Source organism: Rousettus aegyptiacus, unplaced genomic scaffold, assembly GCF_014176215.1.
Source record: "Rousettus aegyptiacus isolate mRouAeg1 unplaced genomic scaffold, mRouAeg1.p scaffold_m13_p_9, whole genome shotgun sequence".
In the NCBI taxonomy this organism is placed as follows: Eukaryota; Metazoa; Chordata; class Mammalia; order Chiroptera; family Pteropodidae; genus Rousettus; species Rousettus aegyptiacus.
The window spans coordinates 64,173,420-64,200,398 of NW_023416312.1; the positions used below are offsets into that span (position 1 = coordinate 64,173,420).

At 40.1% G+C, this 26,979-nt stretch overlaps 2 protein-coding genes across 3 annotated transcripts in view; one reads left to right on the forward strand and one right to left on the reverse strand.

The window, feature by feature from the left end:
• The window catches only part of LOC107501452 (NACHT, LRR and PYD domains-containing protein 3-like), a 60,438-nt gene extending 36,576 nt beyond the window's left edge, over positions 1-23,862 (forward strand). Inside the window, 6 exon segments of the mRNA XM_036226419.1 lie at positions 691-4,597; positions 6,300-6,389; positions 13,390-13,560; positions 15,611-15,790; positions 17,215-17,385; positions 21,805-23,862. Coding sequence (XP_036082312.1) covers positions 4,458-4,597; positions 6,300-6,389; positions 13,390-13,560; positions 15,611-15,790; positions 17,215-17,385; positions 21,805-21,883 — 831 coding nt within the window. The 5' untranslated portion in view covers positions 691-4,457 and the 3' untranslated portion in view covers positions 21,884-23,862.
• TEX13B (testis expressed 13B) lies at positions 9,688-11,228 on the reverse strand. Of its 2 annotated transcripts, XM_016127600.2 has the most exons (4): positions 11,185-11,228; positions 10,462-10,951; positions 10,277-10,361; positions 9,688-9,984 (listed from the first exon to the last, which is right to left on the reverse strand). In XM_016127600.2, exons 2-4 carry the CDS (start codon positions 10,918-10,920, stop codon positions 9,704-9,706), a joined length of 825 nt encoding a protein of 274 aa, XP_015983086.1. In that variant the 5' UTR covers positions 10,921-10,951; positions 11,185-11,228; the 3' UTR covers positions 9,688-9,703. The 2 variants fall into 2 exon arrangements, with proteins under 2 accessions (XP_015983086.1, XP_015983085.2); XM_016127599.2 differs by having other exon boundaries at positions 9,820-10,361.
• Positions 23,863-26,979: the final 3,117 nt, after the last annotated feature.

Sequence of the window (26,979 nt, forward strand, 5' to 3'; positions counted from 1 at the left end):
CTCCTTTTTCTCTCCTTAGAGATTGCCCATATTTCTTATGTTTCCTCTCCTGATGGTAAAAGATAGTTCTTTTATTTTTCTTTCTTGATTTTTCATTCTTCTGTTTCTCTCTTCTGCCTTCTGTTTTATTTCTTGATTTCTGTCTTTGATATCACTGATCCTTTTCTCCATTTCGTCGACTCTATTTCCCAAGCTTGCTATTTGATTTTTCAACTCTTGCAGTGTGTATTTTTATCTCCAGAACATCTCTTGTGTTCTTTTTGAGGGTTTCAATCTCCTTGCTAAAGAACTCACTCTGCTCATTTAGGTTTTTTTTTTCAATTCCTTAAATTGTTGATATGAATTGTTTTGGATCTCACTGAGTTTTTTCAGAAGTGCCATCCTGAATTCTCTGTCATCTAAGTCACATATTTCTATGTCTTTAAGCTTATTTTCTGGAGATTTTTCTTTTTCTTTCTGAGCTACCTTGTCACCTTGGTTGTTTATGGTGTTTAATGGACTATTTCTCCACCTGGGCATCAATGGCAGTGTATTTTGCTTTTTTTTTTTTTAGAAAGATTTATTATATAAAAGTCTATCTTTAGCCTGTTGCAAATAACATATTTTTCTTTTGTTTCCAGTAGGTGGCGTTGAAGCCTCTTGGATTCCTGCTTTATATGAAGCCTTGATAATGCCTTTTTTTCTTTATAGATGTTTAATCACGCTCACTACCCTCATTCTCAGTCCCTGTAAGTGTTAACTACAGTTTCAGTAGCATTTGCTCAGATTCCCCTGAGGCTTTGTGGTGTTCAGTCTCAAAGTATATGGCAGGGAGGAGCCCTCTGGCTTGGGGGATGGGGGCTGCATCTCAACTTGTCATGTTGCATCCATGGCTGGTAATAATCAACTGTTGCTTCTTTCTTATCTCTGCTTCTCTGCCACCCTGCTTCTCTGCTTTCCACCCTGATCCCTGTGCACTGCCACTGGCTGCATGGAGCTCACAGATCTCCCAGGCAGGGTTGTTCAGGGACCCACTGTCTCCCTCCCCCCTCCTGCAGGGAGCTCAGGCTGCGAGATGCAACTTCTTTGTTTTTCCCAGCCCACCACCCAATTCCCAGGCTTCTGACTTGTGATAGCTCTTATGCACAGCTCTCACGCTCAGATGTGCTGGTGTACAGTTTGGGTGGGGTTTTTTTTGTTCAGTTTTAGAAGTTCAACTTATTGTTGTTTCAAGAAGATAGATCTGGGGACTTCTCTCATGCCACCATGTTTCTGACGTCACTCCCAAACTGTCTTAACCAATAGGACTTTTACATCATGTAGAATAGGTATTCAAATACTGGGAGGACCACTGATGATCATGATCAAGCACCAGGTATATGGAACTTTATATCTAGAATAGACCAGGCTGCTTCTGGAATGATCTAGATTTAGTCAGGAATTAACAGCTAGTGGACCAAATCCAGCCAGCTGCCTGATTTCATAAAGTTTTACTAGAACCAGTGATGCCCATTCATTTACATATTGTCTATGGCTGCCTTCACAGTAAGATGACAGAATCAAATAATTGCAACAGAGACCCAAAATCCTAAACTATTTATGGAATTTTTACAGAAAAAGTTTGCCAACTCATTTAAATCAGCATTCCCCATACTGAGTTCAACAGAACACTTTTCTCTAGTATTTAGTAACTTTGCTTTTACAAATGGATTCTGTGGTCATTTAAGACCAGAAAATGCTAGATTAAACAAAGTTAAAGCCTTTTTTTAACTGTAGGTCTTCTCAGAGCTTTTCATATGCTAATATGCATTGAGAAACTCTAAAAGTCAATAAAAAGTGTGTTCCACTTAACTTATTTGACCACAGGATGGACAGACACCTTTTTCTCAGCTCCCCCATTAATGTCTTGCAAAATTGTGTTCAGGGGAATGTTTATATGGGAAATGCTAATTTAGACATTCACTTAACAGAAGTTTGAACTTGATAACAGACTCCTTGGATTATTTTTTCTAGTTGCAGAGGTGAAAAGCTATTTAAGCACATAGACCTTAGAATCAAATAAACTTGAATCTTAATTAAGTCTATGCCACTTTCTAGGTACTGAACCTTGGCAAGTTAACTGATATTATAAGCAGGAGTGTGTATATAATTTATGGGGTATAGTGCAAAATGAAAAGGCAGGGCCCCGTGTTCAAAAATTATTAAGAATTTCAAGATACTAACAGCAGAGCATTATGCCAAGCATGGTTCCTTCTGAGCACGAGCCCTGTGCACAGCTCGCACACCCATGAAGTTATAACCCTGGCTATAAGTTTCAATTTCTGTAACTATAAATCCTACTTCATGAAATTATTGTGAGTATTAGATGTGCACTGTCTGTAAAGGGTCTAGTACAGTATCTGGAGTAGAGTAGGCAATAATAAATAACTTATTTTTAATTCAAAAGCATTAGTAGCTTTATTAAATAAGTATTTATTGAATGTCTATTATGTGCCAGGCACCATGTTAGGTACTTAGGGGTGCTATGGTGAAGAAGACAAATAAGGTCCCTGTCTTTATGTAAATTATTGTTTAGTAGGAAAGACAGATAATTAAAAAAATAAAGAAAACAATTATAAATTGTGGTAAGTGCTATAAAGGGAAAACAGGGTGTTTATAAAATGAATAGTAGAGAGAATTTGCTTTAAATTGAGTGGTCAGGCAAGCCCTCTTCTAGGAAGTAATGTTTAAATTCAGCAACTGAGTGACACCATTTAACTGAGATGAGATGCCTGGGGAGGGTTTTTTATTTTTTTGGAGGGGTGGCAGCAACATAGAAATCAAGAACTCAGGTTCAGACATGTAAAGTTTGAGGAACCTTTGAGACATCCAGTGGAGATGGTGGTGATGATGGTATTAGTTATAATTGTATTGTTGTCTAGTATTCTATGATTACCAACTCTTGGTGTCACCTCATTAGATTATCAGGAAGTATTCAGAAAACCTCTAAAAGAAAAATACCTAAAAATAGGAGTCAATAAATGTTATCACCATGGCAAAGCATATAAAGTCACGACTGACGACTGATTGTTGTAAAAGAACATGGTGTATCAGAAAAGATTACATGTGGAATTCCTCAAGAAGATAATTTTATTGAAATGCAATACATGTTTGATCTTGATGAAGAGGGTACCAGTTCTTCCCAAACAGTGGTGCTTCAGGTACGTGTTGGGATTGGGAAAACAGCTGTGGTGCATAAGTTCATGTTTGACTGGGCAGCAGGAATGGTTACTCCAGGCAGGTTTGACTATCTCATCTACGTCAACTGCAGAGAAATAAGCCATATTGCTAACCTTAGTGCTGCTGACTTGATAAGTAACACTTTTCAAGGTATGGATGGACTAATCCTGGACATTATTCTAATATATCCAGAGTAGCTTCTGTTCATTCTTGATGGATTTCTTGAGCTTCAGTATCCTATAGATGACCAGAAAGAGGATCTTAATGCTAACCCCCAAGAGAGGAAGCCAGTAGAGACCCTCTTACATAATTTTGTGAGGAAAAACTGTTCCCCAACTCCTCCCTCCTAATAACTGCCAGGCCTACAACCATGAAGAAGCTCCACTCTCTGTTAAAACAACCTATCCAGGCAGAGATCCTGTGGTTTACAGATGTTGAAAAGAGAGTGTATTTCTTGAGTCAATTTTCAGGTGCTAATGCAACAGAGAGTTTTCTATGGTCTGTGAGAAAACAAAAGCCTTGACATTATGTCTTCTCTTCCCATCATCTCCTGGATGATCTGCACTGTCCTGTAGTCACAGGGAGATGGTGATAGGGCTCCTAAGAGGTCACTTCAGACTATGACTGACGTGTATCTGTTCTACTTTTCCAAGTGCCTCAAAACCCTTAAAGGCATCTCAGTGTGGAACGACAAAGTTGCTTGTGATGTCTTTGCTCTTTGGCTGCAGGTGGACTACAGGAGCAGTGGATCCTATTTGAAGTCAGTGACCTTAGAAGACATAGGATAGGAGTTTATGATACCAACTGCACTTTTCTCAATCACTTTTTGGAGAAAAAAGCTGAAGGAGGTATCAGTGTCTATACTTTCTTTCATTTGTTTCTAGGTGTTCCCGACTGCTGTGTTTTATGCCTTGAAGAATGCTGGATGTTTTTTGATCAGGTGGGGAAAAAATGGCAAGAAATATTACAACAATATGGAAAAGGGTTTTTCATCATTAATTATACACTTCTTATTTGGCCTCTTACATAAAGGAAAGGGAAAGACTGTGGAAACTACTTTTGGGAGAAAAGTCTCCCTAAGACTTCAAGAAGAATTATTGAAGTGGACTGAGAAAGAAACAAAGGATAAATATGCTAGGTTACAGATTGAGCCAATGGACTTTTTTTACTGTTTGTATGAGATTCAGGAGGAAGAATATGGAAAAAGGATAATTGATGATTTACAGTAAATTGTACTGCTTCGACCTACCTATACAAAAATGGACATTCTGGCTATGTCATTCTATGTAAAAAGCAGTCACAGTCACCTGTCAGTGTCTCTAAAGTGTCAGCACCTACTTGGATTTGAGGAGGAAGGGCAAGCCTCAGCATTCATACCACCAGCCTTGACACCTAATCAGTGAGTACATTATGTCTTTTCTCCAGTCTTTTAGCCTTCAGAAATGATGAGTTTTCATTTTTTTTATTTCAAGTATTCAGGTACATGATCTTTGCTAGCATTGTCAATGAATAAAACAAATCATCTCCACATTTCATATATTATGTCAGTCAACATATTGAATATCACATATTGAACACTGGCCTAGGTAGACACTGAGATAAAGTTCACATTTTTTGAGCACTAACCGTATTCCAGGCAGTGCTAGCCACTGCAAATGTGTTTATGTGTCTATTAATCTTCATTGTCACCTAGTGAATGTGCTCTATAATTATGTGTTATGAGCATGTAAGTCATCAAGATTACCATTGAAGACTCTGCTGTTTTGGTGTTGATTACCATTCTGGAAAAGGTTATAAACTTAACATTGAATTGGCTGTCACTTTCTCTACATATACTTCATCACTGAGGTCTCAAAAGAACTCCAGGTTAGTAAGGGATAGTGCTGTACTCCTGTGTATGTTGCTGTAAAGCCTGGGCTCTTTCCACCACACTTGCACCTTCACAGAGGGTCGAGAGCTGAAGTTCAGAAGCTTGGGTAAACCACTTATGTAATACAGACTCTATACTACAAAATACAGTTCTCCTGACTTATTGACTAAGCAGCCAAGAAGACATATATTTATTTGTGTTATCTTGAAAATGCCACTGGTCATAGTCTGTTCTCAATACTCGGGTTAATATGGACAGTGCTTTTCCTTTAGTTACAGGGCCAGCTGAGCGGTAGGGAACCTTGAGAAGGAGACAAGAGTGGGCAGAAGTTTCTACTGAGTGAGTGAGTTAATCTGAGTATTTTCTCTAAGAGTTGTATTTCCTCAGTGGGCAGTAAAATAGTGGTGAAAATAAGCATGCAATAGGTGTATTTGAAGGAAGTGGGAATGGAAGGGAGGTGCAGCAAGAATTTGTGTTTGGGGCTAGAGGAGAAGGGGTAGGAGAATTTATGTTGACTCAGAATTATGAAGGACTTTATAATGTCTTGATAAATTCATGACAGCTTCAATACAATTGTATATTATAAATAAAATAATAGATAAATACATTGAGAGATTTTAAACACTGATGGAAACAAAAAAGGGCTTTCGTTCACTCTGGGTTTCCAGAAAATCAGCTTTAGATGGAATCTCCATCTCCAATCCTATTGCCTTTATCAGAGGGCTTAAACTCTTCAAAATTTAACCCAAAGTACTCCTCTCTCAAACATGTTGACTAAGTGAGAGTTTACTATTGAACTTTCCTAGTTCTCAATTATTACTCTTAATTCTTCTATTAGCGCGGACAACCAAGAATCAGTTATACTGTGAAGATAGCTTGACCTCTCTGAGCATCTGCAAAATGGTGATTGTAAAACTCGTTAAGGACCAGGTCGAGTAAGTTGTGTATGTAAAGTGCTTAACTCAGTGCCTGTCACACAGTAATAACATAGCTTTGGCTTTGGATTCAGACAGACCTGAGTACTGACCTCTGTTCTGTTCCTATGTGACTTTGAGCAAATTACTTAAGTTTTTTTGTGCCTTGATTCCCCTATCTGCAAAATGGGGTAATATCTCCTAAGGTTTTTGGAAGAGGTAAATTAGTGCTGGTATGGTAACAGAAGCCAAAATAAGCCTTTAAAAATGTTGTTTTTACTTATTTTAAATTATTTTTACCTTCTTATTTCTTTTAGTTCCTTCCAACTGCGCAATTTGCCAGTGTCTCAGCTACACTTGCTCTGCCAAGCACTGTGTCATCCATACTGTAAAATCAAAGACTTGAAGTAAATTGAATTTTGCTATAAACTCTTAAGTATCTGCAGGTAAAGACTGGGTTGCTAGAAATTGCACTCACATCTGATTGGACTTGCAAACAAAGTATAAGTAGCGCTCAACTTTTTTATAGAGAAATAGCAAATGAAAATATATGCCATGAGCCTGGAAGGGATAGGAAGTGAGGTGCAGTCCCTGCCAGCCCCTCCTGCCTCTTTCCTTTTTTTATGTGGTTTTTGCTATAGTGAGTGGGTGGTAGGCTTTAACACCTAAGAGATTTGTGTATGGTGTCCAACCTGGACTCACCTCCCCCCCTCCTTTTCCTTCCAGACTCCCACTGACCTCCCCCTTGGTTTTCTTTCATTTGGGTCCTGTCCCACTCCATGCATCTCGCTTATCTTTTTCTCTCCTTACATTCTCCCCACCCCTGTGGTTATTCCCCCAAAGTGCCATTGCTCAAAATTCCCCAACCCTGCCCTGACCTTCTGTCCTTACTCTTAGGTGCCTTGTTTGCTTGTCTGTCCATGTCACTCACACACAGGTATGAGCCTCCTTGGTTTTCCACCCAGTCACCACACAGATCAATTTCTGCTTTCCTTCTCTCCTATCTCAGAGAAAGAGATGGCCTTTCTACACCCACTCAAGCCAGTAAATTCACCTCCTTTTGTATTTTTGTGAGCATTTAATTATTTTACTTTACACAGCATAGTATATAAAGATAAAAAGGCCTCTACCCCACTTCCCCATAATCCACTCCGCCCCACCCTAAACTCCCACACCCCTACTGCTTCTTCCCATCCCCTGACCCTGATACTACCCTTCCTAGGCAATACCTTGTTTGTTAAATGTCTTCCCAGACCTTTTCCTATGCTTATTCAAACATAAATCTACAAATTTATGTGCGCCTTACACATTATAATGTACAAAGCACACATATACACATTTACAGAACTTTGAGGAGTTTTGTTTCACAGAAAACAAGACTAGCCCTTTGTATTTTTTTTTCATTGAACAGAGCAATGGATATGCCTCCACAGTATGTAGGATCTGTCTCATTCTTTTACATGTTTCTTGTTTTCAGGCTTTCTTCAGTAATCTTCTCCATGGCTCAAGCTTCTCCCATATTCAAAAGAACCCTCCCTCAGCTGTGTATCCCACCTCACTCCATCCCTTCATAGCCAAAGATCCTCGAAGAAGAGCCCCCCTCACTGAATGTACTTCCTTACTTCTTGCTCCCTCATTCCGGAGTACTGTCTGGCTTTTGCACCTCCCACACTCAGATCTACTCAAAGATCAAAAGTGAAAGCCAGGCCAAATGAACACTTAAGAGCCCTCCTGCAGCCCTGGGCACTGCTGAGCATGCTCCCCTGGCAATTCTCTTCCCCTTGTTCTGAATACTACTAAGTACCTCATTGTCTCCATGGTTCCCAACCAGGGGCAGTTTTACACCCTAGTGGACATGTGGCAATATCTGCAGACATTTTTGGTTGTCACAATTAGGGGAGATGTGCAACTGGCATCTGGTGGGTAGAGGCCTGGGATTCTGCCAAACATCCTACAGTGTACCTGACAGCCCACTACAACATAGAATTATCCAACATCAAGAGTGCAGAGGTTGGGAAACCCTGCCCTAGAAGGATGTAACAAGCCCAAGGACATTTCTGACAAGGGCAGACTGACGATCTTGTTCCCCAGTTCTGATAGTTGTCCACACCTGCCCCAACAGGGGATAGCCCAGAGTCACATCCAGCTGCTGCATAGATGTCCCAGGGCCATGGCTGTGTCAGTCTCTAGGTCCAAAGTCCCTGGTGATGTCCAGGACTCCTTCAGTTGTCTCATGGTGTGACTCCTCACCATCCTTCCACCTGCAAGCTAAACCATGCACTTAGCCCCCCTCAACACCATTTATTGTCATGAGAGGAGGAGATACAGACCATCTTCCCCTTTTCCCGGTTCAACCCTTCCCTTTGGAAATTGATTTTCCACTGGGATGTGTTCTGTTCCACATGTTTGAATTCACTGAGGGTTTTGTACCCAGATTCTCCCCCTACATTTATCCTGGTGGTACGCTGGGGAAGAGAATACCTCAGGATGGCACCATACTTTGGTCAGTGGTCTAGACCAGCAAATCTTTTGTGCTCAATCAGTTGCTGACTCACCTCCTTGGCGGTGGCTTGAGTCCCCTATTCAGATCGGATTGTAGCCAGTTCTGCCCACTGCGGACTGGGAAGGATTCTCTGGTCATGGGGCTAAACAGCCAAAGCAGTCCTTGCCTGTAGCTGGTGCTGGCATCCTCTGTAGGCAAGCCCTGAGGGCTTTCCTTAGGAGTGGCAAACCTCTGCTGTGTTGTAAGCCCGGAGTTAACTCCAAGCCTGTTTGGATTGTTTTTCATTATATAACTCGCTCAAAAAATGAATAGGCTTCTTGTCTAATTCATTTCTGGAAACTTGGGGTATAGGAATCCCTACTACCCATCACTCCCTGAGGCATGTCCCTAGCCAGTTTGGATGTTTTCTTTGATTTTTGCAACTGCTCTTTTAGTGCCAACTTCTGACTTGGAAATAATCTGGTTTCCTAGAACAGGAACCCATTCAAGTTAGAGTTTAAAAAAGGGGGATCTGTGTAGAGTGGATTTTCACCCAGCACAATTGCAAGTAATAGAAAAGTGGTCAGGTTACCACTTAATCTCTGGGGTCACAGGATCAACACTTCTCTGAGCCTTTCTGCTCCTTGGGATGTCATACTGGTGTCTGCTCACACATTCAGCTTCTGTAAAGCAGATGGCTCTGCTTTCCCATAGATAGGACAGCCAGGGCCAGGCTTCTGCTGTGGCCTCCATGGCCACCATGGCTCAGACCTTGGCCCCAACTCCAAATGACCGACTGCTTTATTGCCTAACATAATCCTGACTGTGGAATCTGCCTCTATTCAGATTCTCTAGTGTGCATCTGTTTGGCTCAGGATGGGTCAGCTGTCCACTCCTTCTGCAATAACCTACAGCCTAGGTGCAGGGAGAGAGTGGGTGCCCAGGTCCACCAGGTACTAGGGTGGGAGAGAGAGACAGACAAGCTTCAGCATGTCTGGAATGTCCAGTACTTACGTTCTGGAACACAAAGGGTATCATCAAGACATGTCACTTCCTGTCAATCTCTACCCTCCCCACCTCCTACCCAGCCTCTACCACTACCCTAGCACCATTATCCCATTCATCCCCCCACTCTACCCAGCCCCTCCCGCACACCCTCCAGCATGTCGACCCAAATCCCCCATCTGAAAATTGACTTCCAGTTAGGATATGTTTCTGTTCTATTAAACATTTCTGAATTTAAGGCTTCTGTAGCCAGATCCCCCTCTTACAACAGAAACAAATTTCCCTCCGTGAAAAATTCACGGCTTTGCACCAAGGGCAGTCCCAGTCCCCGGGCCTGCGAGATAGTGGTCTTCGCTGCCATTGGAGATTGGTGTCTCTCTTGTCTCCTTGGGGTTCTTTTCCCTGGGCCACCATATTAGACTTCAATCTAACATCAGAGGGCTCCTTGTGGGGAGATGCCTGAGGTGGAGCTCCAGGTTTGAACGCTGCGGCTGGTGGTGATGGTGTGGGTACACCTGGGAAGGGGAATAAGGTGTATGAGTACGTGAAAGACAATGAGCTGGATAGGAAAGGTTGCTGGTGAGGTGGTAGACCCGGGCTTCAAGGTCCCAGAGAAATAAAACATGGCAGTTTCCACTGACCTGAGTGAGGTCTCCCTTCCTCTGCCCGCCAAAAGTGTATTCTCCCCCACTGCCTCCCCCCCACCTCTGAGAAGCTGCAAAAGATATACACCCAACTCCTTTTTGGTCTCCGCCTCTTCCACTTCCTCCTCCTGCTGCAGCACCCCCACCTGGTATTCCTCCTCACCTGCTCTTTCTGTCCCAGTCCCATTAGCAGTGGCCAGGTCCGCGCCCTCTGTGATCTGCTCCCGCACCTGGGGAGACTGCAGTTCCTGGAAAGAAGCGAGCAAGATGAGACCCGTTCTGGGGGCGGGGCCCATAGACAGGGGCGGGTCCAGGAGATGGGGCAGGGACCATGTGGGGTAATCTTACTGTATGGAGGAGCTTGCACCTCAGCAGGTCCCTCTCTTTCTGCACCTTTGCCAATTTAGCTTGAGTCAGCTGCAGCTGGTAGGCAGCCTCTTTGCGCTCCATCTCCTGCTGCGCCGTGAGCGCCTTCAGGTCCGAGGCCAAGGTCCGTGCAGCAGACTTGTGCAGTTTGGCAAATTCATGTAGCCATTGCACCCTGCACGCGTTTAACTGGCCCTGCCTGCGGGCAAAGCGCACACCCAGGGCCAGGCTGCCCCAGGCACAGGCCTCTTTGGCCTTGCTGGGCATCGCGCTATCCTCCAGGATGGCCCTGAGCTTGTCTTCCACCTCTACCCAGGACAGAGATGTATTCTCGACGTAGAACTCAAGGCCTTTCACATGTCTGGCCATTTTCTCGTTAATGAAGTCCACCACCTTGCTGTGCTGGAATCCCCCAGAGGGATCCTCGGGTTTTAAGGCCATGATTGCAAAGGCCTTCGGAGCCTAGCTGGCTCTGGGGGAACAAATCAACCAGTGACCATCGTCCCTTTCCCTTAGCCCCTCCCTTCACCCTTAGCTCCTCCCCTCCCTCTCAGTCTCCTCCCATTTGCTTGCCTTCCCCTGCCCCCTCAGAACCTCGCTCCTCCCAGGATACCTCCCACTAGCCCTTACCTCTCCAGCTAGGGGCCAGAAGAGGCGCAGGCTGACCACACCTGCTGACCAAGCCCGCCTACCGTAGGTACTTACTGCCCCCGCCGAAGACACCCAAAGAGACAGGGCACCTCTCTTCCTCCAAGAGCTCCTGGAAAAATGAAGCTTTGGGGCCAACCCGGGAGGCTTTTACCCTGAGACTGTTCTAACTTACAGGGATAGTAGGGGTGGGAGGGAATGTGCCAGGAAGGTCCCTTCCCCCAACCCCAGGACATAAGTGAACTTGCTACAGTGTTGAAAGTCCTTGACAGTGAGAAGAAACAGGAATGGTCAGAAAAGACCTAGGTCCAAGAATGTGAAGGGTTTGTAATAAAGTTTAAAAAATTTCACCCCGCCATAATGGTTTGTCCCATGCCAGGATTCCCCTCCCTTCTTAGAGCTGAAATGTTCTAGAATTGTAAAGAGCCTGAATCTCTTTGTGACCTCAGGTACCCGGAGGAAAAAGGTGGAGCCAGAGAATAGCCTCATCCCCCGTTGATCCAAAACCAAACATTGTAGTCATTCTAAATGATCATAAGTCCTGTTCTTACCTACCTCTTACCTACCATGTTCTTGAATATATCTACCTCCACGCCCCTCATGTCTTCCTGGGACCACTGCAGCCCTGTTATTGGGTCTGTTTCCTACCCTGCCCTGTCATCAGAAGGGGCCGACCATGTCTCTTTAAACCTCCAATGGCTTTCTGGGTAAACCAGACAGAACCCTACGGGGTAAACCAGACAGAACCCAGATTGAGTTTTACTTTGCCACTTAACCATTATGACCGTGTGCTATAACAGAATCTCAGTTTCTGTGGGCTTACAATGAGAGCTGAATGACAAAGTGCATGTTAAGTCGATGTAATGTTTTTTGTAACCCCATTTTTGTAAAATGTACAAACAAATCCTGTGTGTGTGTTTTTGTGTGTCTTTGCATATGTTTCTTAGAAAAAGGAATGGAAGAATATATACCAGACTCTTAATATTGGTTGCCTCTAGGAGGTGGATTAGGAGGGGAGGTTGGGAAAAAGGTTTTATCTTTTTAAAATAACATCTTTCTATGATTTCATTTGTTATAAAGAGCATTATATGTATACATGCATTAAAAATTTGTAAAGTTATATACCAGAATTTTAACAGTGGTTATCTTTGGGACAAGAATATGGTACTTTTTTAAAAAACAGATTAATGTCAATATTTTATTTATTTTTCATAAGTTGAATTTTTCTTTTTTCTTTTTTTAATTTTATTTTATTAGTTTCAAGTATACAATACATTGGTTAGACATTTATATCATTTATAAAATGATTCTTTTAATTGCTCCTTCTCTCCTCTGGCTTTCCATCTAGCCATTACGTTAATGCTAACTGCATTCATTGTGCCGTGCTCCCCATCCCTGTGGAAAAAAAAACTTTATTCTTTATATTTTTTCTATTTTAAAAATTATTGATTAAAAACATGTATTATGTTTTTTAAAATTAAAAACTTTTTTCTGATAACCATTATAAATAATTTTTAATTACCTGGAAATTAAATGTCTCTCAATAACCCCACCCTTCTCCCAACCTGAGAGATCATCACTGTTAATAGTTTGATATACAGTTCCAGTCTTTTAAACAAAGATATGAGTTTTAATTTCCACAGTATCAAAACATGTTCTACCACAGCAGAAACTCACTTTTTTTTTAAATAAACTGAACAAGTGTCATGGTGGGGGGGAAAATAGGCCGTGGCAGATAACAGGCAGGTTCTCAAATGAAGCATCTTTTCTATCTTCCTTGCCTCCTGGTCTTTGTACAGGCTGCTCCATAAGCAACCCTTTTGTTCTCCCCTCTCCCATTCTTCACATCAATCTAACTCCTGTTCAATTTCTATTCCCCATTCGTGACAACACCCAAGTACTTCTTCCTAAGTATTTCTTGATCCTCCAAACTCCACCCTAAGCTAGACTGTGCCACCTTTCTGTGTCTCCATGATACCTTGTGCATACCACTTGGAGTATTTTTCACACTGTATTATAATCCATGATTTTCTAATTTTTTTTTCCTCATTAACTGAGCATGCCTTGATGGCAGGGTCTGGGTCTTATTTCTGTGTCTGGGTCGTAATTATTTCTGTGTTTTTAGCATCTAGCACAGTAATAAGCACTCAATAAATTAATTATTTAATGAATTGAAATAATTCATTATATCAGTAAGGTGCAAACAGATACCTTTAGAGTACTATTTTATTTCTTCCCTGAAATTTCTTCTTCTCCACACAGACTTATTTTCTGCCACCTCACAGCTTCTTGTGGTAGGGACCTCTCTTTAGTATTCAAAACCAACCAGTATCTGATAGATTTGGAATTTGTAAAAAATACCCTGGAAGATTCAGGAGTGAAGCTTCTGTGTGAAGGATTAAAATAACCAAACTGTATCTTACAGACATCGAGGTAACTGGTAGCAGGGGAATTTGTTATCTGTGTTCATATAATTTTTGTCAATTTCTGTTTGTATCGGGGGAGAGTATGAAGAAGGTAATGAGGTCATTCTTCTGTTCTCAAGGTTGTACTGATGCCTTCTCTCTCCTGTTTCTTGTGGGGTGCTAGCAGCTGTTCTTAGCACCAATCAGTGGCCCACTGAGCTGAAATTTAGTGAGACAAAACTGGATGCTTTAGCTTTGAAATTGCTCTGTGAAGGCTTAAAAGATCCAAGTTGCAAATTACAGGAACTCAAGTAAGTTGTAACTATTAATTTCCATACTGCATGAAAATTTTTTAAACATGCAACCCAAGATGGATTTTTGTGATCAAAACACATTTCAAGGAGTCATAGGGAGGAAGAAGAAAAGTAGCAGTCCCTAAAATTATTCCTATGTAGCAAGTTTAGGTCAAGAATTTTCAACATAAGTAGTAATAACATCAACAATAATAATAACACTTATTGAGCAATTTGCTTTCTGTTAAGTGTTGTGCTGAGTACTTTGTATATATGATTCTCTTTGCATGTGCATAACAGCTCTGAGAAGTTCAGATAATTATCCTCATTTTAGCAGATGAGGAAACAGACTGAAGGTCAAAAGACTAAATAACATGGCAAAGGCGCACAGTTCAAAACCCAGATGTGTCTCATTTCAAAGTCCATGGTAATGACCTAATAAAAATTGTATAATATATATATGTATATATATAAATTTATATATATATAAATTGTATCATATATATATATATATATATATATATATATATATATATATAAATTAGAGTTCTCCAGAGAAACAGAACAAATAGGATGTGTGTGTGTGTGTGTGTTTGTATATATATATACAGAGATTTATTTTAAGGAATCAGCTCACGGATTATGACAGCTATCAAATTCAATATCTGCATGGTAGGACAGCAGGCTGGAAACACAGGAAAGAGCTAGTGTTGCAGTTAAAGTCCAAAGACAATCTGCTGCTGGCAAAATTTTCTCTTCTTGGGAGATCAGTCTTTTTCTATTAAAGCATTCAACTGATTAGATGAGGCCCACCTACGTTATAGAGGGTAAATTACTTTATTCAAAGTAATTTAATTAATTAATTTAATTAATTTAAATGTTAATCCCATCTAAAAATTACATTCACAGAAACATCTAGAATGACATTTGACCAAATATCTAGGTACCATGACCTAGCCAACTTGATGCATAAAATTAACCATTATAATATATATGTGGGGTTTTCTAAAGGAAAAGCTTTTTAACATTAAAGTTTTCTAAAATCTACTTTGAAATTCTTTTTTTTTTTCTAAAATGCTTCTATTTACAATTCCTAAATTGGGGAGCTATAGATACATGTCCTTTTGAGCCCTCTTCAAGAGAGAATTTGGAGCCTCGTAACTCAAGGGAAAATTGAGCACTCAAAAGTAGTAGTGTATATCATAGAAATTTTTGAAAGTGATGGAAGAAAAAGTTGATGGGAAATGGTTTAAGGAAGCGGACTACTTAATATGGAGGGACAAAGATTGATAAGACAGGAAGGTCAGTAAAAAACACTCTTTGTGCCAAAGTTGGAATATTGATGATGGCTATGGGCTGGGTTTCTCTAAGGATGTAAAATTAACGAATAACAGACTTTTAGATAAGAGGAAAGGAAAAATCTTTGGACTATAAAGTTTCTTAAGAACAATTATAGCATTTCCCACCTTGGATTTTCAAGAAAATATGAGATGGAGTGCAAAACTCATGCAGGGAATTAAAATGAGATTAAGTCATCTTGATATTTCTTCCCAACTCTTCTTTTACTGGTCAGTCACATTTATTGAGGCCCCACTGGGAGACAACAGTGTTGTGGGAACAATATACAAGTCCCGCCCATAAGGGAAAAGGGGCTGTGACATACTCAAGTTTGGGGTCTTGTATGGCTGGGCCTTTATTTTCTCTGCTCATGAGGTATTGTGAATAGGGGTAAATAGAATGATAAAGGGGCCAATTCTGTCTCTGTTCATCTTTCTTTCTCTCCATGTTGTTTGCTAGCTTTCTCCCTGAAAGCTCAGAGGCTGTCTGCAAGTATCTTGCCTCTGTTCTCATTTCTAATCCAAACCTCACTGAGCTGGACCTAAGTAAAAATCCCCTGGGGGACACTGGGGCGAAGTATCTTTGTGAGGGTCTCAGACATTCAAACTGCAAAGTGGAGAAACTAGAGTAAGTTTCTTAGAATTATCTGGCATCATTTTATGATTCTTGAACTTGTTGAATGCCTGCTCTGTGCCAAGATCTATGCTTGGTGCTTGCTATTTCATCTAATTTACTCCTTACACTCACCACATAAGTTGAGTTTTCTTACCCTCATTGTACAGATGAAGAAACTGAGGATTAGGTGGAAAAGTGACTTGTTTAAGGTCACATTGCTAAATAGTATGTGACTCCAAAAATCCATCTCCAAATCTCATGCTCTTTCAAGTATACTATCATCCTGTGTACTTACAGGAATGACACTAATTAAATATTAACTTTATATAGACTACCCACTATGAACCCAGCACTGGGCTAGATGTGGATGGAGTTATCAGAAGGACTACAAGTGGCAAGGCTGCCCTTAAGGACACACAGATATGAAGCATTGGAGAACAACCCAGTTCAATGTGTAATCAAGTGCCCAATACTGTGGAATGATTTAGAAATGCCAGATAAACTCAGGGAAAGGGAATAGGTCACGATGGCCTGGAGACATTGGGAGAAGGTTCTGTGAAGGAGGTGGGCTGGGAGCTGGAACTTGAAGGCTGACTAAGACTTAGCTAAATGGGGAGGGTGAGAAACCATTTCCAGGAAGCTAAATGACAAGAGTGGCTAATATTTCTTCTTTTTCACGGGGTAGCTTGAGCACATGTTACCTCACAGATGCCAGCTGTGTGGAGCTCTCCTCTGTCTTGCAAGTGAGTCAGACTTTAAAAGAGCTGTTTGTGTTTACTCATGCCCTGGGAGACACAAGAGTACAACATCTCTGTGAAGGTCTATGGCACAGGAAGGGTACAGTCGAGAATCTTGTGTAAGTGTCTGCTTGTCTTTGTCTTTATGGGCCTTGGCATTTGAGGTTCAGTGGAATTCCCTACTGCCATGGTTAACAGCCACCTTGGTGTCCCCATCCCTCCAGGCTTTCTGAATGTTCCCTCTGTGCAGCTTGTTGTGAGTCCCTCATGCAAGTCCTAAGCTCTACCCGAAGCCTGACAAGGCTGCTTCTAATTAATAATAAAATTGAAGATTTGGGACTGAAATTACTGTGTGAAGGATTAAAACAGCCTGATTGTCAGTTAAAGGATCTGGCATAAATATCATGGACTATAGCCACAGGAAGAGTTTCCTGATGTTTCAGCAACTCTCCAAATTAAATGAGTACTTTTTGGCTTGGTGATTGAATCTCCAAGGAAGTGATAAACGAAGACCTACATAATTTAAGGGAAATAAATCTTCCCCTCTCCACAATCTCTGCTTGGTCCTGGCCCAGGGAATTTGTTTTTTACATGATGCTTTGATTTTCTCATGTGTTTTTTAGTGGGCAAACACAATTCCTAAAGTGATCCAGTACAGATGAAATGATGCCAACATTTCTCTATCTTACTCCTTGGCAGATTGTGGACCTGTAACCTGACTGGAGAGTGTTGTCAGGATTTGTGCAATGCACTCTATACCGATGAACAACTGAGAGACCTTGATCACAGTGACAATGCCTTAGGGGATGAGGGCATGCAGGTGGTGTGCGAAGGGTTGAAACAGCCTTCTTGCAAACTACAGACCTTGTGGTGAGTACACAGGGATTTTGTCTGCTGAGCTCTTATTGCCAGGCTGTATATGAAATGGAGTGTCCTTGTGGAACCTGGGATATAACTGATTTCTTTCTTGAATCCCTAATACCCCATAAGTTAGCAGAATGTCATCTCACAGATGTGTGCTGTGGAGACCTTGCCTGTGTCCTCAACAGAAACGAGAACCTAACATTGCTAGACTTAAGTGGAAATGACCTCAAGGATTTTGGAGTGCAAATGCTGTGTGATGCACTGATTCATTCAATGTGTAAACTATAGATGTTCTAGTAAGTTACTGTGTTGAGGGAAGTCGGAGGGAGGGGGTCAGGGCAGGCATGTTGGGTTTGATCACAATTCATTGCAATGAAGAGAGAAGAAAAACTGAGCACAGGCCATTCCTAAGCAAAATATCAAAATAAGTGAAATTACCAATAGACCTCCTTCTTGGACACAGCAACAAGGAGAGAGGCACTGAAAAGGCAGCCCTGGATCTCACTAGAAACAGCAGCATGGTGTAGGAAAATGAGCACTGGATCTAGATTCTTTTAGGTCTGGCTTAACTACTAAGTCTAACATCTACTAGCTACATAACCATGCTTATATAACCTCTTTGAACCTTAATAACCTTGTCTGTAAAGTGGAGCTAATACTAGTACCTGCCTCCCTGGTGTCAGCATGGGACTGAGTGAAATGAGATGTTAATTATGGATGTACCTAATGCAACCCTTGGCACATAGGAGGTTCTCCATAAATGTTGGACTCTTATACTTTGTTCTCCTAATACGTGCTAGAGGGCTTAATGTTTACATTTTGAGAATCTTTGAGACTCAAGTGGATGAAGCTATAATGATGTCATTACATAAGTGGAGATCTTGACCCTTTCAGGTCGGTGTCCATATGCCAGCTCTGTAAGTTGGCATGACACAGAAAGTAATTCTTAATTGGAATACAGTTATGCTCTATTGGCAGCTAACCAGTGACCAAATGGTCATTTATTTATGGTATTCAGAACTGAAACACATAATGGAAAATAAAGGCTGACTTCAAAAATTCCACATTCTGAAGCCAATTTGATGGATTAAAGTGTAAATGAAAACAGCCTAAAAGCCTGATTACAAGTCTGGCTGAAACAGAAGCTGGTTCTTTACTAGAAAAATGAAGTCTGTTAGTTTCAAAGACTTAAGAATGGTGATTAATGCCCAGGAGGAGGATGATGAGCCTCAAGGATTTAGGGACCTCCAGGGTGTCCTTCTTAGAGGTCCCTAAATCTTTGAGGCTTTACAGGTGACTGGAATTTATATTGAGAATGGGTTGAAATAAACTCAATGATTAATCCTCATATTTTTTTAATATATAAACTAATTTAATGTTGTAGTATTCTATGTTGTGTATGCTTCAGCAAAGGTTCTAAGTGACAGCAAGGGAAAAATATTTTGTGATGTCATGCCATTATTTATTTTTTACTGTAAATTGTTATACCATTTCCTGTTTCTCTCACTCTGTCTTTTAACCAATGTGCTTCCATTGTGCTTTCAGGCCAGCATGCAAACCCTTATGACTTGTCATTTGACAAGTTGATAGCAGTGTGCAGTAATAACTCAGGATACAAATAAAGGACACACACAACACAGAGAATAGACACTATTCACTGACCTCAAATAAATTTGGAATGTTAGAATGTATATAAGACAAACAACACTGAAATCAATGGAAATATATACTTACCCAAGTAAGGTGATAGGAAACTATGGATAATTTAATGTGATGATGGGCTAGAGAAGGAGTAAATCTAGGAAAGCCTCCTAAAAGAGAAGGAGTCTTCTCTGGAAATTAGAAAGGCTGAAGGAAGATGATTTTCTTAGGGCTGATTGAGTGTGGGGTCTAAATCTTATTCCTCATTGTATTTTACCCTGTAAACTTTCTGGCTCAGTGCTTTGCATAGTAAATGTATATAAGATACCAGTTAGTAATTTAGAACATCCAGGGGCCAGGCAAGGAGACAGTAATGATATGTTTAATAAACATTAAGTTTCTAGACATTCAAAAGGTCAAAAGTAGAAAGACTGTGATCTCAGAATGACAAAGCTCACCTTCATTCATTCTACAAGCACTTGCTGAGCATCTGCTGTGTGCTAGGCAAATGTTCCAGGTGCTGGGAGACAAGATTGAATAAGACATGGGACATGATCCATGCTCTTTAGGGGCCAGAGGGCCTAGTGGTAGAGACAGGCACATAAAATGATGAATGCAGTCATGATGTCTTAAGGGAGTCATGGCAGGAAATGACTCATATAGCCAGAGAGAGTCAGAGAAAGCTTCTTGGAGTAAGGGCCACCTCAATTGAGTCTCAAGACTATATTCAGGGGACATGGGGTAAAGATGCAGAAAAGTAGTGCAGACTCAGGAGATAGTATGAGCAAAGGTAGCCAGACAGTAAGCAACAAAGTTTATGGAACTTGATGGGGGTAGGGGTGGGAAATCTTCAGTAAGTTTGCTATAGTTGGAGCATAACGTGCATAGCAGAATGTGTCAGGACATGAGATTGAGGGGGCATGCAAGGTATTGTATGCCATATGTGATTAGTAAAACATGTTAGTAGAATTCTGGGTGCAAATTCAGTCACCACTCTCACATACTCCAGTAATAGTTCATTTTGGGGGCTCTCCTCACATTTTCAAAATTGGTCCCAAAGATAGAGACAGTTTGCTTCTGAAGCTGACTGGAGAATCAGCCCACTGTGGCTGCTATTTCTCACTGCTGCATGGGGCTGATCTTGAGAACTAATCCTACCCATTCCCATAGAAGCTTTGTGACTGGATGGTGATGCCCTGGCTGGTCTGAATCCCTGTGAGCCCCGCACTGCCATTATACCTGGGCTCCAAGGTTATAGATATATTAGTCTATAACCAGATGTGCAGCCATTATTCTCTAAAGTATCATTTGTGTCAGGTGGCTGGATCTATAGGAGCTTCTTGAATCAGCCATAGATATATATTTATGTGTGAAACCTGCCCTTGCTCACAGAGATGTAGGCACTTGAGGTGAGTGAGGGGCTCTACTTAAGCCTTCTTCTTCAAGATAGTTTTAGAGGCCTTGATTCCTTTCCCAGGCACCAAGGATAAAATTCCCTGGCTCACCCTGATACATGTTTTTGCTCTAAATTTGGAAAGAAGGGGTCAAAAGTAACTGGTCTTTAACTCCCAGAAGACCTCTGTGCTTTGTAAACATATTGGCCCACCTCTTTCCTAGCAGAAAGTTCTACAAATCAAGAGGTAAGACAGCTTTTGATAAATAACTGAAAAAATTCTAAAGGTCATGTTATACTTTCATGACATGAAATGTCTACTTACCCTACAATTGAATAACTAGCACGGCTAGTCATTTCGCTTGGCTAGATAAAGATTAGCTTCCATCCATGAAAAACTAAAAGCAGTACCTCACTACACATTTCGAAGAGCCTGTACCTTCTTTTTTAATCAGTATGTTTTAATCAGGGACATACCTGTGGAGTTCAAAGTGTCTGTAGGACACTGGGAGAAGTTTTCTAGTAGGTAGACAGTTGGATATAGGAGTACGCCCTGAGATGATAGCTAAAGCCATGACAATGGATGAGATTCTCTAGGGAGAGTGAGAAGAGAGGAAACTCTGAGGGACATCTCTGGTGAATTAGTCCTAGGCAATACCATCTTCTAAGAGGTAGATTTGGAAAGGAAAACCCATGGAGAAAAACAGGAGGGAAAATTGTCCTAGAAGCTATGAGGAAAATGAGTTTCAAGAGAGAAGTGCTCAGCACTATCAAAGGCAGCAGAGAGGTCCAAATGGATGAGTACTGAAAAGTGTTCATTGGATTTAGCAATTAGGAGGCCATAGGTGGCCATTTCAAGGGCTATTTTAGTGGTGTATAGTGGGCCTGGAAACCAGATTGCAATGATTTGAAGAGATGGGAGATAAGGAAGTGGAGAAAGAGCAGAGACTACTTTGTCAAAAAGTTCATGAAAAGAGGAGATGTGGGGTAGTAGCTGGGAGGGAGGTTATTGGACTGCACGAAGGAGGGAGTTATTCTCTTTTTTTTCTTGTCTTGTTTTAGTATAGTTGAATTTGTTGGCTGAGAGGAAGGAGCCTATGGAGAGGGAGAGGTTACAGATACAGGAGCAGGAACTAATTGGCTAATGGAGCAGGGTCTTGGACAGGCAAGGAGGGACAGGAATAAGAATCCAAGAAGAAGTTAAGCACTTTCTCTTTTGAGACAGAAGAAAGGAGCTGAGGCTGAGAGAAGAGGTTGATAGCCCAGTGGGTGAAGCAACTGAGTGGTGCCGGGGAGCAAGTGTGAATGCAAATCTTATCTTTTAGAAAAGGAAAGCTGCTGAAGGTATCTGTTGGCTTGACTTGACACATGATTCTTTTCATTTTTCATAGCATTGACATGGATTATTTACATAAAGAAACATTCAGAAAAATGGAAGCTTTAAAAGTGAGCAAGCCTGGAATCATCTAGGAGAGCCCCCAAATCAGGTGCATATAGACCCCACTCCATCTGGTGCTATCTTAGGAGTTGTGCAGTACTCTTGTTTTAAACCTGCTAAACTTTGCTGAGGATACTAGTATGAAATAAGCAGCAGTGATTCCTATTTCTTATGTAGAACTATCCACTAAGTAGGATATAAAAGTCAGAAAAACCTTAGCTCAAATGTCTTCAGCAGTAATACCTTACATTCATGTATTGTATTACAATGTTTACTATGTTTTCACAAAAACCCTGGAAGCTCAGAAGATGAAACTCAGAGAGGTTGTGACTAGCTTCAAGTCACACAGCTCATTAGTGGGGGAGTTGGGACTGGAATACCCATGTTTTCAAATACCCAGACCGGGCAGGAAAACAATAGAAAAAAAGACGTGAATGAATCCACTTAGAGAAGCATGACACTCGAAATGAATAAAGGACAAGAGGATATACAAACACATGTTATATATGATGGTGCTGATTTTAAATTTAAAAAAACCTGTAATTTACAAAGGAAAGAGGGAAGAATGAGTTCATAGGGAAAGGCTTTGTGGAAGTTAGGATTAACATGAGGGAGATATACTGGCCAGTTGCTGTAAGACTGCAGGCAATAGGGCTGTGTTTGTGAGAAGCTCACCAAAGGCACCTAAGGAGAGAGAAATGTTTGCATTGGAGTTTTCTGAGCTGCTGTAGTATCCATATCTTAGGTTCCTGAGGGTGCTCTCCAGGTCCCAGGCTCAATTTCCTTTTCTGAACTTTTAATACCTCCCCTATGTGTTTGTTCTTGTTCATGGACTCCTCTATGATCAAGCCACTCCTCATCTCTGACAGCATGCTTTGTAGCTTAGCATGGATCCTGCACAAACCCATGTTTCTATCTCTGCCTAGCTTCCACAAAAACACCACATAAGACAAGTAGAGGAAAGGAATGCCAGGCAAGTAAAATAGCACAAAGTTCATGAAATAGGAGAGAATGTGTTGTGGTATTGATAGAAAAGTAGGGTCACCCAATTAAATTGTAGTCATCTCTAGAAGCTACTTGACTAGCTCTGTGACCCTGATTGAGTCACTTGTATTCTTGGAGCCTCAGTTTTCTCAGGTATAAAATGGAAATAAATTGACATTAACCTTGCAAGGCTGTTGTTTCCAACGTGGTGCCTACCCGACAGTAGGTACAAAATAATGGTAGCTGTTTGTATGAGTGTGTACCTGTAATCTAACTGAGCTGTGTAGTCTTTGAGCTGCCAGATTTTTTTTTGCTGTGTAGTTAGTATGAAATGTGCATTTGAACTAAGTGTGTCTCCTGGAGTCAATGACTCTATTTGAGAAAGAGACACAGAGTGGGGAGTTATTACAAGTAAGAGGTCCAGCTTCTCCATGTCTTTATTATCATGAATTGTTCCCTCTTGCCCTGGGAGATGATTCTGAAGCATGAGACCAAGCCTAGCATGAGAAGAATGGTCAAGATAGCAGTTTGTTTCCAGTTTTCTCAAGTTCTTCTTCCCTTTAGTTATTTAACCCTTATTTATTGAGCATTTATTATGTGCTGGATTTTGTGCTAATGTTGGCATTACAGAGATGAATATGCTTTTTCCTATGCATTTCTCCTACCATGTTCTCTGACTTCCCTGGTTCCTCTATCAGTCTAATAAATATCTGATAAAACACGGTCACATTAAGAACTCAAATATATAATGTTAAATGAAAAATTGCCAAACTATATGTGTATATCTAGTTTGTATTCAAAAGATAAATATGCATGTGTATGTTTGTGTCCAGAATATGTAAGGAAGGATATATACACAGTTGGTAAATGGGAGTTACTGCTGGCAAGAGGAATTTTACAAGCAGGAGCAGTGGGAGAAGAAGAAAGGGACTTCTCATTTTCATCTATAGCCCTCTATTCTACTTGATGTTTTAACATGTGCATGTATTACTTTTATAATTAATAAACTTGATGTTAAAAAATAAAATCATTCATACTGGGGAGTTATTTCTTCTTTTAAAGCATGATGATTTAGAGGAAATATAAGGGAGGCATTTATAAACAAAGGAAAAGGATAAAATATTTGACATCAAAATTTTGTATCTCCTTATGAACAAAATACACCATAAATAAAACTAAAAGGCAAATGATGAACTGGAAGAATATATTTGGCACATATATAATGACAAGGCTAATGTCCATAATATAAATAACAAATCAGTATAAACACAAAACATGGAGGTCTTCTATTTCCAGCAATGATTAAGTGGATTTACCCTTCCACATTAACAACTCAAAAAATGGGCAAAATATATGAAATATCAATTTCTGGACATTGGATAACAGGCAGAGTTTGGGAAAAACAAAAAAAAAACAAATACAAAGATGGTAATTATAATCAGAAACATATCAGTTGTCTTATTGAAGTTAGTGGTCTCAGAGCAAAACATACACCATGTTAACATTAATTTTTAAAAAGCAGTAATGACTATATTATTACCAGAAGAAGTAGATTGCAAAGCAAAGAATATTACCAGAGAAAAGAGAATCATTTCATAATAATAAAGTTAATTCATCATGAGGATATAGCAATCCTAAATACATGTTCACCAAAGAAACAAATTCAAAATACATGAAGCAAAAATTGACTGAACAAGGAGAAATAGACAAATTCACAGTTTCAGTCAGATACTTCAACACCTTTCTCAGTAATTGATCGACCAAAGAGACAGAAAATAAGACTATAGAAGAGTTGAAGAACAAATAATAAATTTGACATACTCGACATATATACAACACTCAACCCAACAACAGAAAACATATTCTTTATATGTGTACATTGAACATTTACCAAAAGAGACCATATCTAGGTCATGTAACAAATATCAATAAAGTTAAATGATTCAAGTCATACAAAGCATGTTCTCTAACGACAAGGGAGTTAAAAATCAGTAAAAGATATGTGAAAAAATCCTCCAAATATTTGAAAAATAACACACTTCTAAATAATCCATGGTTCAAGAGTAAGTCTCAAAAGAAATTAGAAAATATTTTAAACAGTTAAAATGAAAACGTGAGACATGCAAACTTGTGGTTTACAGCTAATGCAGTCCTTAGAGGGAAATTTATAGCACTAAAACAGCTATATTAGGGGAAAAAAGGTCTTAAATAAATTCTCAACTTCCTCAATGAGAAATTAGAAAAAGATCATTTAATTCAATAACAGAGAAAAGGAAATAAAGAGTGGAATACATACCATATGATTCCATTTTTGTAAAATTCTGGAAAATTCAAAGCATTCCATAACTACAGCAAGTTAGTGGTTACCTAGTGACAGTGTTGGAGAGAAAGGGATGCATTTATAAAAGGGTACAAGAAAATATTTGGAGTTGGTGGACATGCTCATTATGTTGTTCGTGGTAATGATTTCACTCAAAAACTCATCAACTACTCTTTAAATATGTCTAGCTTATTGCATGTGAATTATACCTCAAAAGGGCTGTAAACACATTCACACATACACACACACACACACACACATCTGAAAGAGTTATTTAAGAAAATATATTATTGTCTAACCTCTGTAACCCCATATTCTACATATCAGGAATCCAGGGTTCAAAGAGGTCAAGGTCACTCAGCCAGTTCATAGTAAGACTGAGATTAGAACAAATATCCTTATTCCTGGTCTTTCTCTTTTTAGTATACCAAAGGCACAACTCAGATCAAAAGAATAGATTGCAGATGGTGGGTTTTCAGGGTTTTTTTGTGATATACCAGTGGGAAAGAGATGCGTGTGATAAAAAGTTGTGACTTTTCCAGGATGCTTTAATGATGTGCTGGAACTGCCTCATATTGATTTGTAAAACTGATGATTAAATTTTAAGGAATTTTGTAAGTCAGTTGTTAAAGCCATTATTAAAATTAAATGATAGAAACTTGCACCCATAAGACTGGTAGCTGATTTCTCAAAAGAAACTGCAGGAAAGAAGGGCTTGGCACAAAATATTCCAAGTGATGAAAACCTAGGACCTACAACCAAGAATATTTTATCCAGCAAAGCTATCATTTAGAGTCTAAGGACAGATAAAGAGCTTCCCAGACAAAAATAAGCTAAGGGAATTTATCACCACCAAGCCTGTGTTACAGGAAATGTTGGAGGGACTTCTTTAAGAAGAAAAAAACATGAATAAAGAATGATAATAACTACATTCCTATAAACAAGTACTTCAAATGGAAAACAATTATGTGCTCTAACCAAAAGATAAAGTGGTCGAATGGATAAGAAAACACCTCTACATATGCTGCTTACAACAGACTTACTTCAGATTGAGATACACACAGAGACTAAAAGGAAGGGGATGGAAAAAGATACTGCCTTCATGGATCTCGAGGGTATTGTGCCGAATGAAATGGGTCAGACAGAGAAAGACAAATATTGCATGATTTCGCATACATGTGGAATCTAAAGAACAAAATAACAATGACAAAGGTGAAAATAAACTCATAAATACAGAGAATATTTTGAAGTCTATTAAATGGGGGTTTGGGGAGGACAGTGAAGAAAAGGCAAAGAGATTAAGAGGTGCTAATGGATAGTTGCAGAATAGACATGGAGATGTAGAGTAGCTTGGGGAAGATGGTTAATATATATGTAAGAGAGAAGAGATGTACTAGATTTAGTGTGGTGATCGCTTTGCAAGTTATGTGGATCTGTGATCACTATGCTGTACAACTGAAACTGGTATATTACTATATGCCAACTATAATGGAAAAGAACGCATTGCATTGTGCAATGTAAATATGAGCAACTAACTGTCTATTGTCTTTCAATAAAGTCAGAAAAAAAAGAGGATCAAAAGAGATACTATCAATGAGAGTGATAATGAGTGTGAATGCTAAAGGAGGTTGCTGCTACTTTGAGGTGTTTAATGTAGTTTTGAGCACTTTGAGAATATTAAAGGAGTTTACTGAGAGAGACCTTTATGATCCACTTCAATAACCTTTTCTTCTGTTCAAAGCTCACTTCACCTGAAGGCTGAGTAAGCAGTCGCCTGTGTAGCATGGGAAGGTTTTCTCTGCCCAAAGACCTCCCCCCTCCTTC